Source organism: Drosophila suzukii, chromosome 3 (assembly GCF_043229965.1).
Source record: "Drosophila suzukii chromosome 3, CBGP_Dsuzu_IsoJpt1.0, whole genome shotgun sequence".
NCBI classification, from domain to species: Eukaryota; Metazoa; Arthropoda; class Insecta; order Diptera; family Drosophilidae; genus Drosophila; species Drosophila suzukii.
The window spans coordinates 65,467,616-65,483,777 of NC_092082.1; the positions used below are offsets into that span (position 1 = coordinate 65,467,616).

Here is a 16,162-nt window from a genome sequence, read left to right on the forward strand (position 1 = left end):
CTGATAAGCTGTTTCAAAATATCTAGTCCCATTTTTCAAACTTTGAAAGATTTTGAATCACTGGGAAATATGTCAAACCATTGTTTTTCCAGATAATTGCCTACATCTCAGTTAAACAAAAGCCACAATAGTATAAATATTTATTTATATATGGAAAGGCTGACTGCGTACAATCACATCTTTGTATGAGGCATCGAGTAGATCAGCTTGTTCCAGAAGTTCGGGTGACTTCTCTCCAGATAGGTATTAAACACCATGTAGGCCCTCAGCTCGCTATCCAGGCTGTCGAAGTTCTTTACATCCGGATAAAGAACGACGATCAGGCGCTTGCACCGATCCTTCGAGGTGGCGTGCAGGGCGAGTCGGAACTCCAGTCGACCCCAGGTAGACTGCATGAAGTGTTCGGTCATCAGGATGATGATGCGCCGCGAATCCCTGACAGACCTGCCGATGCAATCGGGAATGGATTCGCCCGCCAGCCAGTCCCGTAGGTAGAAACAGAGTCGGAACCTGGGTCTGCCCAGTTCCAACTTCTCCACGAACTCCTCCACAAGCGCCTCGTCCTTGTGGGTGAAGGCCAGGAAGGCATCGAACTTCTTAGTCTCATCGAGTTCTCTTCTGGCGGCCAGACTCAAACACACGTCGTGTTCGTAGAACCACACCAGGAGTGGCTGTCTAAAGCATATCATAAAGTTAATGGTAATGATTACGGCTGCTAGGGAGATTGCGAGAGCCACATAATAAGCAAAACCAGAAGGGCATACAATATCCTGATCTATAGAGACCAGTTTCTCCCCATTGCTGCAGCTTATCTCCGTAAAATCGATTATGTTCGAAGATATACTTTTCATGAAATTTATATTTTCCATATCCTTGCAAGAACAAGACCAAGGATTGTCGAGCATGAGGAGCTGCAACGGAGAGGCTTGCGACCTTTGCTCGAGAAAATTGCGGTTCATTGGGGTCAGTTCAGTTATATTGTTGTCCCTCAAGTCTGTATAGGTAACCTTGTTGGTTAGAACGGGGATATTTAAGAGTCCTTCTCCTCTGCAATCAACTATAAAGGACGACCAGGTTGAGTTATCCAAGCAACAAACACAAGCATCGGGACAATCCGCTCGAGATATATTGTAACGGTTCAGAGTGAGATTGTATTCAAGCGGTTCCATATCCCTCAGAAAAGAGAGGATCGACCTTGATTTACAGTCGCAATTCCATGGATTCCCTGACAACTTAATTTCGATGGATTTTTTGAACCGTTTTAGATATTGAATTACCTCATGATCAAGGGACTTCAAACTATTGTTACGTAGGTCCAGATATCTAAGGTTCTTCGGGAGCATATCTATGGTTACTTTGGATATATTATTTCTGGATAAGTGCAGTTCTAACTGATTGAACATATTCTCCTTTGGTATCATTGAAACATTTTTGGGGACCAAACTTGGAAAGCTATATAAAAACTTATTACTGCAGTCGATATTAATGTTTTTGGTGGTGCGGCTATGACAACAATCGCATTTATATGGGCAGGCTGCTGTCATATGATTATAATAAAAATGTTCATGTTCCTTGTTAACAGATGGTAATTTTCTGTGCAACCATTCCATATAATTATAAATGCTCATGATCTTATCCATGTCGTCTAGTTTCTGAATCATACTTGGCACCAATTGGTCTTCATTGATTATAAAGTACTTTTGCTTTCTTTCGCCAAGCCTTAAAAAATGCTGACCCAAATACTTAATAAACCCTTCAGGCGAGTCGGGTAACAACTTTATAAATATAGGTCGAAGTTCAAGCTCTTTCATTCGTATGATCGATTTCAGATTTTTAAATAATTGTAATAGCGGTTCATCATTACAATATACAGTCCAATGATTGCCTGTCTGTTTGAATATGGCTACATTTTTTATAAAATTGATTATTTTTCTGTCCATTTCATTTATGTCGTTAAAGCTAATATCAAGAAAGTCTAATTTCTTAGGGAGATTATTAATGCTCAAGCTGGATAAAATGTTCCTGGAAACATCAAGTTTTTGTATCATATTATATCCATCTAAAGATATATTTGGTAACTGGGATAGAAAGTTATTGGAGAATATTAACTTTACACCTCCGATAATGGGAATAGGTAGAGGCGGAATTTCAGTGAGAAATCTATTGCTGCAGTTTATGGTCAGTTCCAATTCATCGTAATAATACCGGCAATCGCATACTTCGGGGCATTTAAGGCCACTAATACCACGAGTAAAGTTACAAATATTTTGTTTGCATATTAAACCGGTGAATTCTTCATGTGGAATATAATATCTGACTTTTATCAATTTAAGCCTGGAAAAATTTGTAAAGTATTTTATATCCACCTCGTCGTTAATGTCAAGTACCAAGTGCTCCAGACTGTTTTGAAGAGTGCTGAAAAAAATTTTAAGTTGAGGTGAGTAATTTGCATTCCCGCCATTAAATTTAAAATAAGCATCTCATAATTATGAGAATGGACGCTTTGGCGTATAGAAAACTTATTTTCAGTATAACTCTTATATTTTTACATACCTTAAAAATGTGAAATTCTTTATTGTACACTTGGAGAGCACCAGCTTTCGTAAATTAACCAACAAATCAAAAGTTTCAGTGGTAAAGTTTTCCAATTTAAATCCAGTAAATGTTAGTGATGTTATTTTAGACTTTCCTTTAAAAACACCGTCGCCAATCCTTATATATTGATTTTCAGACTCGTCGATTGCATTTATTATAATCTCATTTATATTATCCATTGTCTGTTTAATGTAGTCCGTTATTTCATCCATTCTTATTGAATTGCGAACATTTAATATTATAGATTTTGGTCCATGCAAGTAATGAACATTTCTTTCTATTGCTTCAAAAGAGCTTAGTTGCTTTTCGAAGCGAGATACTTTCTCAACACCAAGCTGTCGAAGGTAATCCACCGCACGTGTTCCAGGATTTGTATCTGACACAATTAATTCTTTTAACTTCACATTGCTTTCTTTGTTGATTGAGATGAGGTCAGTGATATTTGCATCGGGAATGTTCCATTTTACCTCTAAATATCCGTCGTTCAGAATCAATTGATATGCGTTGGTTAGAATAAAATTAAGATCCTCGTTATCGCACGTCTTTTGGCTGATTGTATCGATGCAGATGCCCTTACAATATTCTTCACAATAGTCGACAGGAATTGTTTGCAAAAGCTTTCTCCGCTTAGACTCACATGCAACAATATTTAGATATATAACTATTACAACGAATATAGTCCGGCATGCACCCATTTCTCGATGCAGAAGCCACAAAAGTTGAATTTAAACAGAGTGTGCCACATCAGTTGCATGAGCTTTAAAAATTGCATTCAATTTAAAATTTAATGGGTCCCAAAACTTCCATTAATATTTACGAAAAGTAAAACAAAAAACTATACTCGACTACGAAATACCCAGTGCTTACAGTTCGCTTACAAAATCTTTTAAAAATACGGTATTGGAAATATTTCGTGATTGATTAAAATACTTCTTGTTGTTAGTCTGTAAAAGCAATCATTGAAACAGCTTAGCGAGGACTTGGACATCAAAATATTTAAGATACCATAGCACAAAGCAGCTCCAATTTTTCGTACTTGATTTAATGGTAACTCGAGTGTGAATATTACCAGGTCTTCCATAAACAAAACATTTTGTTGTGTAAAAAAGTAATTAAGCTTTCGCCGAATTGATAAGCGTGTGATTCATAAAAGCATTATAACCAATTCGATATGTCAAAGCTTTTTTGAGTACTGGGACTTCTGATATATAAAATTGCACTTAACCCTGTATATGTAACGGCGCGGGGAATCTCGTTCATAAGCAGATTTAACTTCCTGATAAAACTTCCTGGAAAAAGGTCAGATTTATAAGGATTGTGACGGATACATATCACTAGAAGGGAAAAGGACAGGTGCCTTTGACCAGCTTAAGTGCGAGTACTAAGGTAATACTCAAATTGACTACTAAAATTTTTTATCGAGCAACACCTATTTTTAACAAGTTTTCTTAAACGTTTGAATACAGTTTGTGAGTTTGACCATTACGTCACCGTTATGATTGTATCCGCCGTAAAGTCAGATTAGCATTCTTTATGAGTACAAATTTTTTAAAATCTAAGGCCCATCAGAATAAAAGTGCAGATGTATGCCCCCCAAACTGTCTGAAATTAAACACCACTATTCCCTGCTTAACTTGGAAAATCTACAGAAACCAATAAGCTTACACGAGCAAATTAAATGAGTTGTAAGCTTTGTGGGTCTTTTGCTGGAACTGCAATTTAAATAATGCATCAAATGAATTAAGTTGCCAGCCAAATGAAGACGACAGCACTTTCCGGCGTCTGGAGGAGGTGGGTGCGAAGGCATTGGGGGTAAATGGAGCAAATCCTTCAGCAGTTGCAATAAAAATCGAATCATGTTAACAAAGGAGTGAAATGAAGCGCAGACAAAAAGCCAACCAACTAAGATGGCGACCGATTGTGAGTTTTGTGTGAGAAAAAGTGAATACAATCCTAGCAGGCAATAGTTCTTAGAAATATTTTTGTGGATAACTGAACTGTTGAATCGGCAGAGGTGGGGCTTACACATTCGAGTGTACGGGGCTCTTGTGTGTGTCATTGATATATCGTTTGATCCGTCGATACAGGAAACACGCAGACACACAGGATGGCAATAAAAGTGGTAATGATGTGGCACGTGGGCGAGACAAAAAGTACAGTCCCTCGTGAGCTCCGGATATGAGACCGGGCACTCGAGCTGGAATGTTGTCGACGGTGCCACTTGCTTACTGAAAAATAGCCTACAAAAATATCTTCCCTTAGGAGGTATCCGAGTTCTTCTAACAAAAAAAGTGTTTCAAAAATAAGAGTTGTAATTACGAAAATGATATTTTATTACCATTTTACACCAGTCAGTTTCATCGTGCATTTGGCTTTAGTCAATGACCCCACGACTTGCCACGAATATTATTTAACACACCACATTTAAATGCGGCAGCTTAATTTTCACCTGCACGGATGTGACTCGAACACAAATCACGTTGCAAAAAGAACAGGTTTCGAGGGGCTGGTGGCTGGAGGTTCCGAGCTCTAAATAAAACATAATAGGGGTATGTCATCTAATTAAATATATCCGTGTGTAATTCTGTAGTTTAATTTCAACAAATGCGGAAAACTAAAATACGAAACATGGCAGCACATGTGGTTGCCAACAGTGGCGGCCAAAAGTATTAATATCTGTTAGTTAATTCCAAATGAAGTGAGGTTTAACTTCCCGACTTCCACCAAATGATTGTGGGTCGTTAGTCGAACCTTTTTTTAATGCCAAATGGAGCCTAACTTACCCGAAGCACTGTGTCTGTGCCAACAAATAAGCACAAATGGCAGACGTGCTCCGTTGAGGGTGGATACACACAGAGACTCGGCTTCCGGCGGAATATTTCAGTTGAAAATTTTTAATGAGCTCGAAATTGTCGCAGTAGATTTTGCAACTCACCATGAAAAATCGGAGGAAAAATATAGACGGAAATAACATGGAATCAAATAAATAAGGGTGGGGCATTTTTGGTCCTACATACTTAGGCTGTCGCTTTTAATAAAGTTTAACTTGCAAAGGTATGACGACATATGGCATACAATAAATGTTTTGTGTCCTTTTTGTGTAATAATATAAAAAGAAAAACGGAATCGCATTAATCAAATTAACACACGAATTTCACCCTTTCTGCAGCCCTGCAGGCTAATGTTATTCGGTTTTTGGTGTCAATACCATGCGTATGCCTTACGGATAAACCCCAGACATATTACATGAGTCGGTAACATTAAAAGGATATGTTTCGCATATATATTTTATGTGCGCTTGGTATGAGCCATATATGTACAAGATGAAGTCTGACGGATATCATCCACTGGAAGGGTAGGGAGTTTGCGGTGGCTGTGGCAAGCCCAGTAACAAACGCAAAACCAGCCTCTTTCTGTCCGTCTGGCTTCACGCACTTTGGTTGACGTTTCGTTTTAATTTCACAGATTTACTTGTAACGTTCTGCTTGATGAACAGGGTGATAATGGCAACGGTGATGATGTGCACAACCCTGACACAGGAACAAAGTATATTTGTTCAGCAGGGTCTGCCAGTAAGTTGTTCAGATTATTAAAATGGAATTTATTTATTTTAAAGAAGAAAATATATCCATTGCAATAGATCTGAATTTAGAAAAAATCCTAAGATTTACTTCACAAGCTTGTAACTGATTTATACCATTTAACTTAGTTGTATTTTAAAGAATTATTGATAAATGAATCGTTAAAGTATTACTAACCAAACTTAATAACCTTTTTGTTAATATTAAATCCTTAAAGGCATCTCAGCCATTACAAAGACACCATTCAATGGATTGTCTGTAACGAACAATTTCCCGTTTCCTATTTCTTACGCTTGGAGTAAGACCAATCAGACCCTTCCTGTACAACGATAAATCGATCGCTATCCGATTCACGTATTAAAATCTAGCTCAACCATCCGATGGATAATTGAATAAAAACGGAAATTAATTTGTCAAAACGATGTTGCTGGAAGGGTCTGCCCTGCGAAGAAATAGGTAATTAAAATTATGGACAGATTCAAAGAGCACATAAAAAGTGTGTGGGCTATGAGGACTTTGTTCGCTTTTGACTAAGTAAATCACGAATCTTTTTCAGGACCTATTCCTCTCTAAAATCTGTTGCAACGGAAGGTGTAGATACAATCTGCCCCCTCATCTCCGTTTGGTTTGGCGTTCGCAGCCTGGGCGAGGAATGAAAAATGGAAATAATTTTTCAAAAACTATTGGGGAAATCCCCCCAGCAGTGTGCGTATTATCTCAGTTCGGCTGGTGGAGTTCCGTAGCAACGATTGCAATGGGAGTGGCCAAACTGGGAGCGGACTCAAAGGCACCGTTTCGGTGCGTTTGAGTATTATTCCGCTGAGCTAAAATCCACAATGGTTCGGTTATGAGCTGAGTTCTCTGCGCCCTTGGCTGCTTCATCAACATCCAGCTGGATTTTCCCCATCCTATATATTCCTGCAATATCGCGTTGTATTTGGCGCTTTGATGCCGTGCATTGTTCAAGGAGCCCGCGGGCAAGGGACGCCGATCTATTGTCAACGCTGCGTATGCGTTTTTATTCAGCACCCCCCAGCTTTATCGAACAGTGCTATTGTGTTTCGCCAGTTTAATTGACTCTAGGAAATCAAACAGGTTTCGATATCAACAAATTTAAAAGTCAATCACGCCGCACAAAGGATTGAAAAGTAACCCCTCTTTGGAGAGGTAAATACATTTAAAACACAGCCAGAAAACAAATACCTTGATATAACAAATTGACCCTACATTTGGAACGGTCACCAACATTTTAACTTAATATTTTTTTTTTACTTGAACGCTCAATGGTATTACAACTCTTTAAAGTCAAATAATAAAAAGTTTGTTGAGTTGATGGTTATGTTAGTTTTCTAAATCAAAATTACTATTTTTAAAATATTAGGTATAGGTGCATTACTGTAGAGATAAAGAAAATGCTACTAAACGTCAGTCAATTTAATCTTACAGCCCGAAAAAGTGTATTCTTTAAAAAGTTACAAAATGTAATAATTACATCCGATCGATTTAATGCGATCGACCATAAAGTCCTCCGTTTCTTTTGCAATGCCAGCTTCCTTTGAATTTTCTAATGCTTTTTTATCTCATCTCGGCCAGATGAACTACATCATTTGCCAATTACGCACACTGTCCTGCCATCTTTCAGAATCAATAGAGTCGGTGGAGAAAGGGCTGCAAAAAATGGCAGCTCGACGTCAGCTTAACACCTTGAGGTTAAGCCCGAAAGTACAAAACCATCAGTGGCAGCAGGAAAAACGCATGGCAACATGTGCAATTTAACCTTAGACACGCACATCGGACGGATGGCTTTGAACAAAAGATACAAAAGGGATCGGGAATGGGACTGGGAATGGGAATGGGAACGGAAAGGGGACTCGGGTGGGGAAACAAAAACCGGTTGGGCCAAAGGTAAGCAAGGAAAGAATGAAACAATTTAGCCAGCACTTAACCGTTTAAACCCCAACTGAACCGAGTGCACACGTTTGACCCAGGAGCGACACAACGAGGACATGTGGGAATTGAACGAGGCTGCAGCTCAAGATTCCATTGGGGGTGCTGTAAGAACAAACAGAAAACGAGAATGGGAGCAGGAGCGAGGCCCCCAAAAAAATTAAAACCACGCAGGGCTTAAATTTATAACCAGCGCGATGCTGTGGCAGAAAAAGGCGTTAGGAGGAATTCGGCTTTCGGGGGCGGCAGGACCAGTGTGGCATTGTGGGCGTGTCCAACAAGCACGAAAATGAAAGCCGCAGTGAAATGCATTTTGGAAGTTGCCTTGACGGTGACCAAAAAAAAAAAAAAAAATAAAGAAAGCGCGCTTGAATGCACTCAGAAAAAATTATTGTTCTCAATAATGTGTTATTAGGTATTTTATTTTGACGAATGAATCTTGACGATGAACTATGACTTGAATTCAGAATTTTGCAAGTTATAACCAAAACTTGAAGCTCATAAGTTATTTATGATTTAATCCCATACCGTTTAAAGCCAGACGTTTCAAGGACTAAAACGAGGCGACTATTCCTAAATTATCTAAAGTGTTCTTGAATTTTGAAATTTTATTCTGGATGTACAAGCGAAAAAATCTTTTGGTGAAATTTAGTACTAAGTTGTTAATTAAGGGTTCTATAAATTATTCTTATTTATTTATATTTATTTTTGACCTGGAATTCGTTTATTACTTATTTTAAAAATATAATTGCAGTTATTCTTCCGATTATCTTAAACATTTCTTTCTGTGTGCTGCGTGAAAAAAGTTCACTTGGTTTTGTGTGACGGCGACGATTTGAAGCCGTGACCCCGCGCAGTATGCAATGCAATTTTTTGCTACGGGTCTGAGCCCCTTCGTCCTTCGTCCTTAGTCCTTTTGCCAACCCCAGCCCTCTGCTGCGCCAGTTTGATATACAAACTGTAAAATGGCAGTTCACCTTAACTGGAAACTCAACTGAACTAAACTCAAACCAGCTGAACTGTTTTTGCCGCTTTCGACGACAACATCACACACAAAAACTTGTCACATGTGCAACGCAACATTTCCGCCCCCTCCTGCAACCCCAACATTCCCCCCATCCCTCGGTGTCCCTCTTTTTGTATGCTTTTAGTCGAATTTCAAATGTTGCTTACTCTGCTGGACATCTGAAGTTGGACGTGCAGGCGTACAGTCCCCCACTTTCCCCCCGAAAAAGTAACTTAAAAGGGCAATCTGCTACTCCTGGTCGACTATTATTAAACTGATAAATTTGCAAGTCCCACAACGTGTCGTATCAGTTATTTTCAGCACCCCAGCGAATAGAGTGCCACCAGTTTACATCGCGGGTTTTATCCATACAACATCATCTGTTCACGTTAAGTATCCGCAGCAGTTGCCACACCCGGCTATTACTTACGAGCATTGTGAAGCCAGCGGATGGCGGGCTTATCCACTGACATGTTCCATTCCCTCAAATAACCATCTTTTACACTATCCACACGGTGGAGTGTCAGCGTGACTTAAAGTAATACCACAAGCCAACATTAAATTTTAATAAAACCTTATTTATTAAACTGATTCAAATGGCACGTATTTTTATAAAACGGTTATTAAGTGTAAAGTTGTAAGTAATCTATTTCTTAATTACCAGGTTATAAGCCCAATGTGCTTGGGAAGTTTTTATTTTCCGACACACCTCTCACCATCCACAAACACATATTAATTTCGGTTGTAGAGTGTGCGTGTTTTTTGGGGTTTTTGCCATAGTTGAGCTGACAAAAAGCACGTGATTTGCTTATTTGAGGAGCTCAAACTGCAGCAAGCGAGAGGGAAAGGGGGAGAGAAAGGGAAAGGGAAAGGACACACAGGTGTGCGACAACCTGATTTGTTTCGCTGGTTAGTGAGCGTTAGTTTTTCAGATTGCATAACTCGCTGGGATTTTACGGCAGCTGTTGAAAATTATGGCTTAAGCACGTTGGAATTTAAAAGCATGTCAGCTGAAATTTAACTTAAATACGGATAACATCACTAATGATTTTATTGCAATCGCAAAGTTTAAGCTTTACCGATTTAAAGCTTATCGTGTTGCAGGTCAAACTATTGCATGCGTAGATTTACCATTCGAAGGCGAGAAGTGAATCTACGCAAGCTCAATTCCCTGACAACTGTCAGTTGAGCCAAAACTAAAAGCCAGATAAAATTACAGAAGCCCGCTCGAAGTACAAAGTACGAACTACAAATGGGAAACTGCAACTAGAATTCGATATCAAAAGCTTTAATTTCCCCATCCCAAATTCCCCACCTCCAATCGTCTTGCATGGCCTGTTGGCTACTTATTGGCACAGAGAAATTCTTGACTCTACGAGGCTGCTCGAACTGCTCTGGCCAGTTGTTGTGGCATGTTTCACGTTGGTCGGGGCGAACACAGAACGCAATGTAAGACAGGCCAATAGACAGCCAGACAGCGACAACAATGTCTGTGGGCCAGGACGACCAGGACCGTGGACCATATCCAGCAGCCAGTCTCACACGGATCGGAGTTTATGTGTTAGCCAGGGTTTTGGCTCGCTGGCTGGCCTTCCTTATCGGAAACAAGCTTATTCCGTTCAATGAACTGAAAAATATTGTTTACCTCTGTGTTTCCTGCAAGTTGCTCAAATTGCGTATGCGATTTGGACTTTTTTCCTTGGTTCGCCCCCTCGCCATCGCCATCGCCCTTGCACTGCATTTTGATTTATTTTCATCGCAGGACCATAATTGTCATTAGGGGAAAAACATGGTTGCCGGGCAGACTGAAAAAAACCCTCAATGGAGTGCAGACAGGTGAACGGGGGTCAAGAATCTTGCACCCTGCAGCGGGGATTTTCAATGAATTTAATGTGTGGTTGGGCGACCGCTTCCGCACAAGTTTTAAGTCCTCGGACACTTGAACACTTTATGCCATTTGGCGCGGACACGGAAAGGGTTAAACCGAAACTAGGAAAAAGTTTGTCCCCTTTTAAACATGACATTTGACATATTTCAGCAAAAAAGTTGTGCTGCCGCCGCATTTTCAACCCTTGTCAATTAAGCTGACGCGGCGTATGCGTAATGCGAGTGTGTTTGTCTCTTTGTGTTTTGGTCAGTGAAATATACGCAAAAATCGGGATGGCAGCAAAAAGTTTTGCGTTTGAGCTTAAACTTTGGCCCGCAAACGAAAAATGCGTGTTGCGGAAATTCGAGAGTCCTTTGTCAAAATCTGAGACAATTTGCCAAATGCACGAATCCCCAAAACGATATCTTTTTTGGCCTAATGGAATGTGGGGCAAATTAATGAGATGAATAATATAACAGATTGGGGTACCTTTGCTTAGTGGTTTTTATTTGAATTTTTTTAAAATTTGTTTTAATCATCATTAATTATTTTTTTCATTCCATCCAGGAGTTATAAAATCAATTGTTAAATACTTGAAAAGCTGTGAGTAAAACCTTTTTGACAAATTAGCCAAATATTTAAAGATGCCATGACCATATAAATCTGACAGACTAAAAACTACCATCTTAAGCTATGTGCTAGTAGAAAGTTATTGGCATGAGTATAAGCAATCAACACTTGACATAAAATTGAACCATTTCCGCAACCTAAGTATCCTGTGTGTTCATACACATGTCGGGTGCTTTGTTTTTGCGGAACAGCTTTATCTGAAACGATAATTTTATTGGACATTAAAAACATTTACGTGCCACGACATCAACGCCAGTCATATGATATTAAAAAGCCATGCCAAAAAATATGACATAAGGCATAAAACAAAGACACGGAACAGGAGGACAAATTCTCTGGTGCGTGTGTCGGTAATGACGGGAAAGGAAAAGCGGCGGGAAAAGTTGGACCCTGGAGGACAAGTATCGCATATCAGGCCCATCAGTCATAAACTACCCATGGAAACGGAAAACCACTCGTTCCCAGACTTTGCCCTGTGCCAAACATGACGTAAAACGTAAATGATATAAAAAGCTATAATGTTCTGTTACTTCCACGATAAACAATAACAAGTATTTTTGGCTAAACACAGACAGCGCCAAAAGGACGTTAAGTAATAACTCAGCCAAGGGCGTGCCACATGCAAGGACCCCTGGCAGGACATGTGAGGACTTCTTGACTTGGCCAATTGGTGCACGAGGGTCCTGAAGATGCGAAAGCCGCTCTGTTGCCTTTTGTGCCCGCCCATCACGAGGGGGCTACGTGACATTGCGGCGAGTTGCCCTGCGAAAATAAAGAGGTTGAACCAAGTGGATAGCCCTCCAAAAAAAGTTGCAGGGCAATACAAGTTAATTTAAAATAATCAGTTTAAACATACAAAATCTATTAAAATACTTTAATACATGAATTACGGAACTAAATTCAAACAAATAACTAACCTTACAAACAGAGAGATATTTAGTGAGTTTAATGTATTATTTTATACATGAATTACGGAATTAAGTTCAAACAAATAACTATCTTTACAGACAGCTTAATATAATATTTTCAAATTGTACCTACCTCTTATTAATGTTATTTAACACAAATCCAAATCAGTTTAACTATTGCTTGACGAAGCTAATATGGAAACTTTCATTTTTTACAAAAGCTTATGGGTGATATCTCGTTAAGCAAGGGAAATAAAAAATATATAAAGGGGTTAATTAAAAATATACGCAAATATGAAGAAAATATGTATATTGTATTATAATGTGTCACTTAAATATTGTATTTAATTTTTTTCGAATTTCTTTCTGTTCCCACAAAAAATATTTTAATTCTCAGTCAGCGAAAAACAAATGATTGTAGTGCCAAAGGGGATACAAACCACGTTCATGTTGCCATGAAAAAATGTTCTTTATTCCATGAACATGATGTCGAATATTATAAAAAACAAAACTTAACGACTATTGGTTTTCCAGAGCGATATTTATATTGCTGTTAATTTTTCCCCAATGCCAGCCATTTGTTTTCTTACACTCGGTCGCGAATTTGAATATTTGTGGCTACCCCTTTCCTTTTTCAAAAACAATACCAGAACGCCTTGACTTTATGGGAAAAAGTTTGCGAACGGAAGTCAACCATGATTTTCGGACGCAGACGGCACGTAACGAAATAAAATAAAGTATATGAACTGTGGGCTGGGGCAGCAATGATGAAGATGGTAATGATGATGATGGGAATGATGGGAATGGTGACGACAGCCGATGGCTGCTCAGGCGTGCAATTTATTTCAGTTGGGCAAACAACCAAAACAGCAAAAACTGTCAATACAAACTCACACACGTCCATTCGAGTTACTTTGGTAAATTTTTAAAGTCGCAACAATATGAATAAATAAATCAATTAAAGTTGCCAAAAATTTCGACAACACTCATGAATGAATTTCTATTTTTCTATGAATTTCACACGAGGCTTCCGGTCGGTTTATTGGCTTTATATAGCCATTATCGCCGTTGCCATTTTTTTGCGGAAAAAATCCAGTGATACAGTTGGAGATGATGTCGCCTGGTAATGGAAATGAACAAACAGATTTATGTTGCTGCCATGTGTTTGGCCGACTGCGGTTGTTTATTTATGCGATAGTCGCGGCATTATTGAAATATAATAGATTCCCGCCGCAGGTGTGACAGTGGGACCCCTCGCCAATGTTTTTCCCGCTCTGCCGACCGCACTTACAAGTTGTTGGGCCCACAGAACAGGCCCCAATAACTTAACACGCCCATTCCCACCGCAAAACACGGCATCTGCCGAGGGCCAAGCCAAGGGGCAGTTCCGATCCGGCATCATTTCGCCAGTGCGGTTATTGACAAATGTATTTCCAATCGGTGGCCAGCGCCCTTTGTGCCTGATCCACCTGGTACGCGGCCCTTATTACAACTTTATTCCCGCGATGGCTCGAACCAGTGTTTCATTGAGCCGCAATAATTTCCGCTCAGCTTTTGTCATTTTTTCAGTTTTCGGTGAAACCCTAACACTTCATTGAGGTCAGGCGGCATGTGCGTATTGTTTAACCCACATTTTCGCTTTGCAGGTGTAACTAAATGGGTAATGCGGCCCGTGCAAATGATTCAGGCATCGGATTTGTCGGAGAGAGATTTTTCTATTTGCGCATCAGTATTTCCCGAAAAACTTTGCAATTTCAGAGGAAAATTGCTTTTATTCCATTTTGTCGCTAACAAGTTTGTTCAATTTTTGATTTCGCCGGCAATAAAAACAATCAAATATTCACAATAAATGCTGAGTTATAGTTCGAAAGTTTAATATATCAAATGCAGGGCTGGCGCACGGAGCATGCAGATGTCTGTGCAATCCCGGCTGCCACCGCCGCGTATACGTAATGCCAATGTTTGTATGAATTGCGGAACGGCAAACTACGAGAACTAGTTACGGAATTGTGATCTTTTTTTCCACATTTTTATTGCACATGTTTTGTCTCCCTTTGTTTGCTCGCCGTGTGTCCTATTGGCGCTGCAAAAAATCACAAATAAATAAAACCAGGCCCAATATTGAAAACTACGCGATGAGAGACAAATAAAAAATACAACGAGAGTGCCACAACTAAAATGCAAATAAAATTGTATTAAATTTTAATGAAATATGTGAAGATTTATTTACCTTTTGTTTGTGCAATATTACTGATAGTAAATGCATATTTAAATTAGTTGATAACGAAAATAAATCAGTTGTGCAGGAGATGCAGTTTAAAAGGCTCTGAAAATTGGAATGCCTTTTTTTTCTGTGCTTTCCACGCGCTGCAGCAATTTTTGTCACCCACCGAGTTGAAACATGTCCCAAATTGATCCGTACGAGCGGGAAAAAAGGATGAGCAATTAAATCGTATCAACAGAGGCATATTTTTGGGGGGTGTCAATCACAAAATCGTAGCCTTAATTAAACGTCGCACACAGATGCAGCTGACACACGTGCAGATCTTAAATTGGAACAGAATAGCATAGCTATTCGCCAAAAACTTGCATAACAATTCAATTCAATTTGAATTTCACTTTCTTGCCCCATAAACTCCAGAGGCACTATTAGCAAGTAAATGCGTAAGCAACCATTTGGGGTTAAATAACTGGCCAAGGAGCCGGTCCATGATTTAAAGTCCTGCTGCAGCCATTGCAAGTGGCCATAAATCAAACGAGAGCTTCTTTTTCTGGGGGCGGTCCTCTCCGGAGCAGTTTCAAGGAGGCGAAGTGAGACTCCGAGGACCCCTGGCTGTCGGCTAGTTCCTTCTGGCCGACAATAACTTAATTGCAAAGTCATGTTTGCATTGTGGTCAGGATGGGGGCAGGATATACGATGCAGCATCCTACCTATCTCAGTTGTTGTTCTTCCCATTGCGGTTAACACAGGACCAACAGACCCACGTCGTACACGCCCGTAAACAGAACAAGCCCGGATGTGGGCCACTGGATTATATCCCTCTTCAGGTGATACTCCAGATTTATGATTGGGCCTGCTGCCTATGTGTCAGTTGAGGAAAATTTGTATTATTAAATCTGATCAGTGGGCTGCTTTCACCCATCACATTATTCCTGCAGTCTAATGTAGCCGAGTGACACCTGCTGCCGCACAGATTAAACCTATGCTATTGACAAATAGTTTGGTAAATTAAATAACGCACTTTACAGACGACAGAGAACGGCTTACAAGAGCACTTGTGAATCACCCAATGGACTTAATAAAAGAGTCAATAAATCTTTTGATTGGTTTTGACTTAATTACAATATGTGGAAAATGAAGGCATTTAAGGAATTATTGACGAAAAATAATCTACATTTATATTTTTATCGCCCTGGAATACTATAAATTCTTAAAAGTATTTACTTTAACTATTTTATTGTGCAGAATTTTAAACTGATAAGTGGAGTTAAAGAAAAATGTTGAAGTGTAAATGCAAACATATTATTTCTAAGAATTTTTATGATTGACATTCAATTAATCCGTTTGTTAGTTCTATTCTTTCTATTTTAAAGTAAAATGTTGAGGTGTAAATGCAAACATATTATT

The 16,162-nt window shown here is 39.3% G+C and overlaps 2 protein-coding genes across 2 annotated transcripts; both read right to left on the reverse strand.

Annotated features, from left to right (window-relative positions):
- Positions 1 to 141: 141 nt before the first annotated feature.
- MstProx lies at positions 142 to 2,079 on the reverse strand. The gene has a single exon (XM_070996622.1). The coding sequence runs from the start codon at positions 2,046 to 2,048 to the stop codon at positions 174 to 176; it is 1,875 nt and encodes a 624-aa protein (XP_070852723.1). The 5' UTR covers positions 2,049 to 2,079; the 3' UTR covers positions 142 to 173.
- Positions 2,080 to 2,537: 458 nt separating this feature from the next.
- Positions 2,538 to 3,290, reverse strand: LOC108011271 (uncharacterized). Its single transcript, XM_065865222.2, has one exon. It carries the CDS (start codon positions 3,288 to 3,290, stop codon positions 2,538 to 2,540), a length of 753 nt encoding a protein of 250 aa, XP_065721294.2.
- Between the last annotated feature and the right edge of the window lie 12,872 nt (positions 3,291 to 16,162).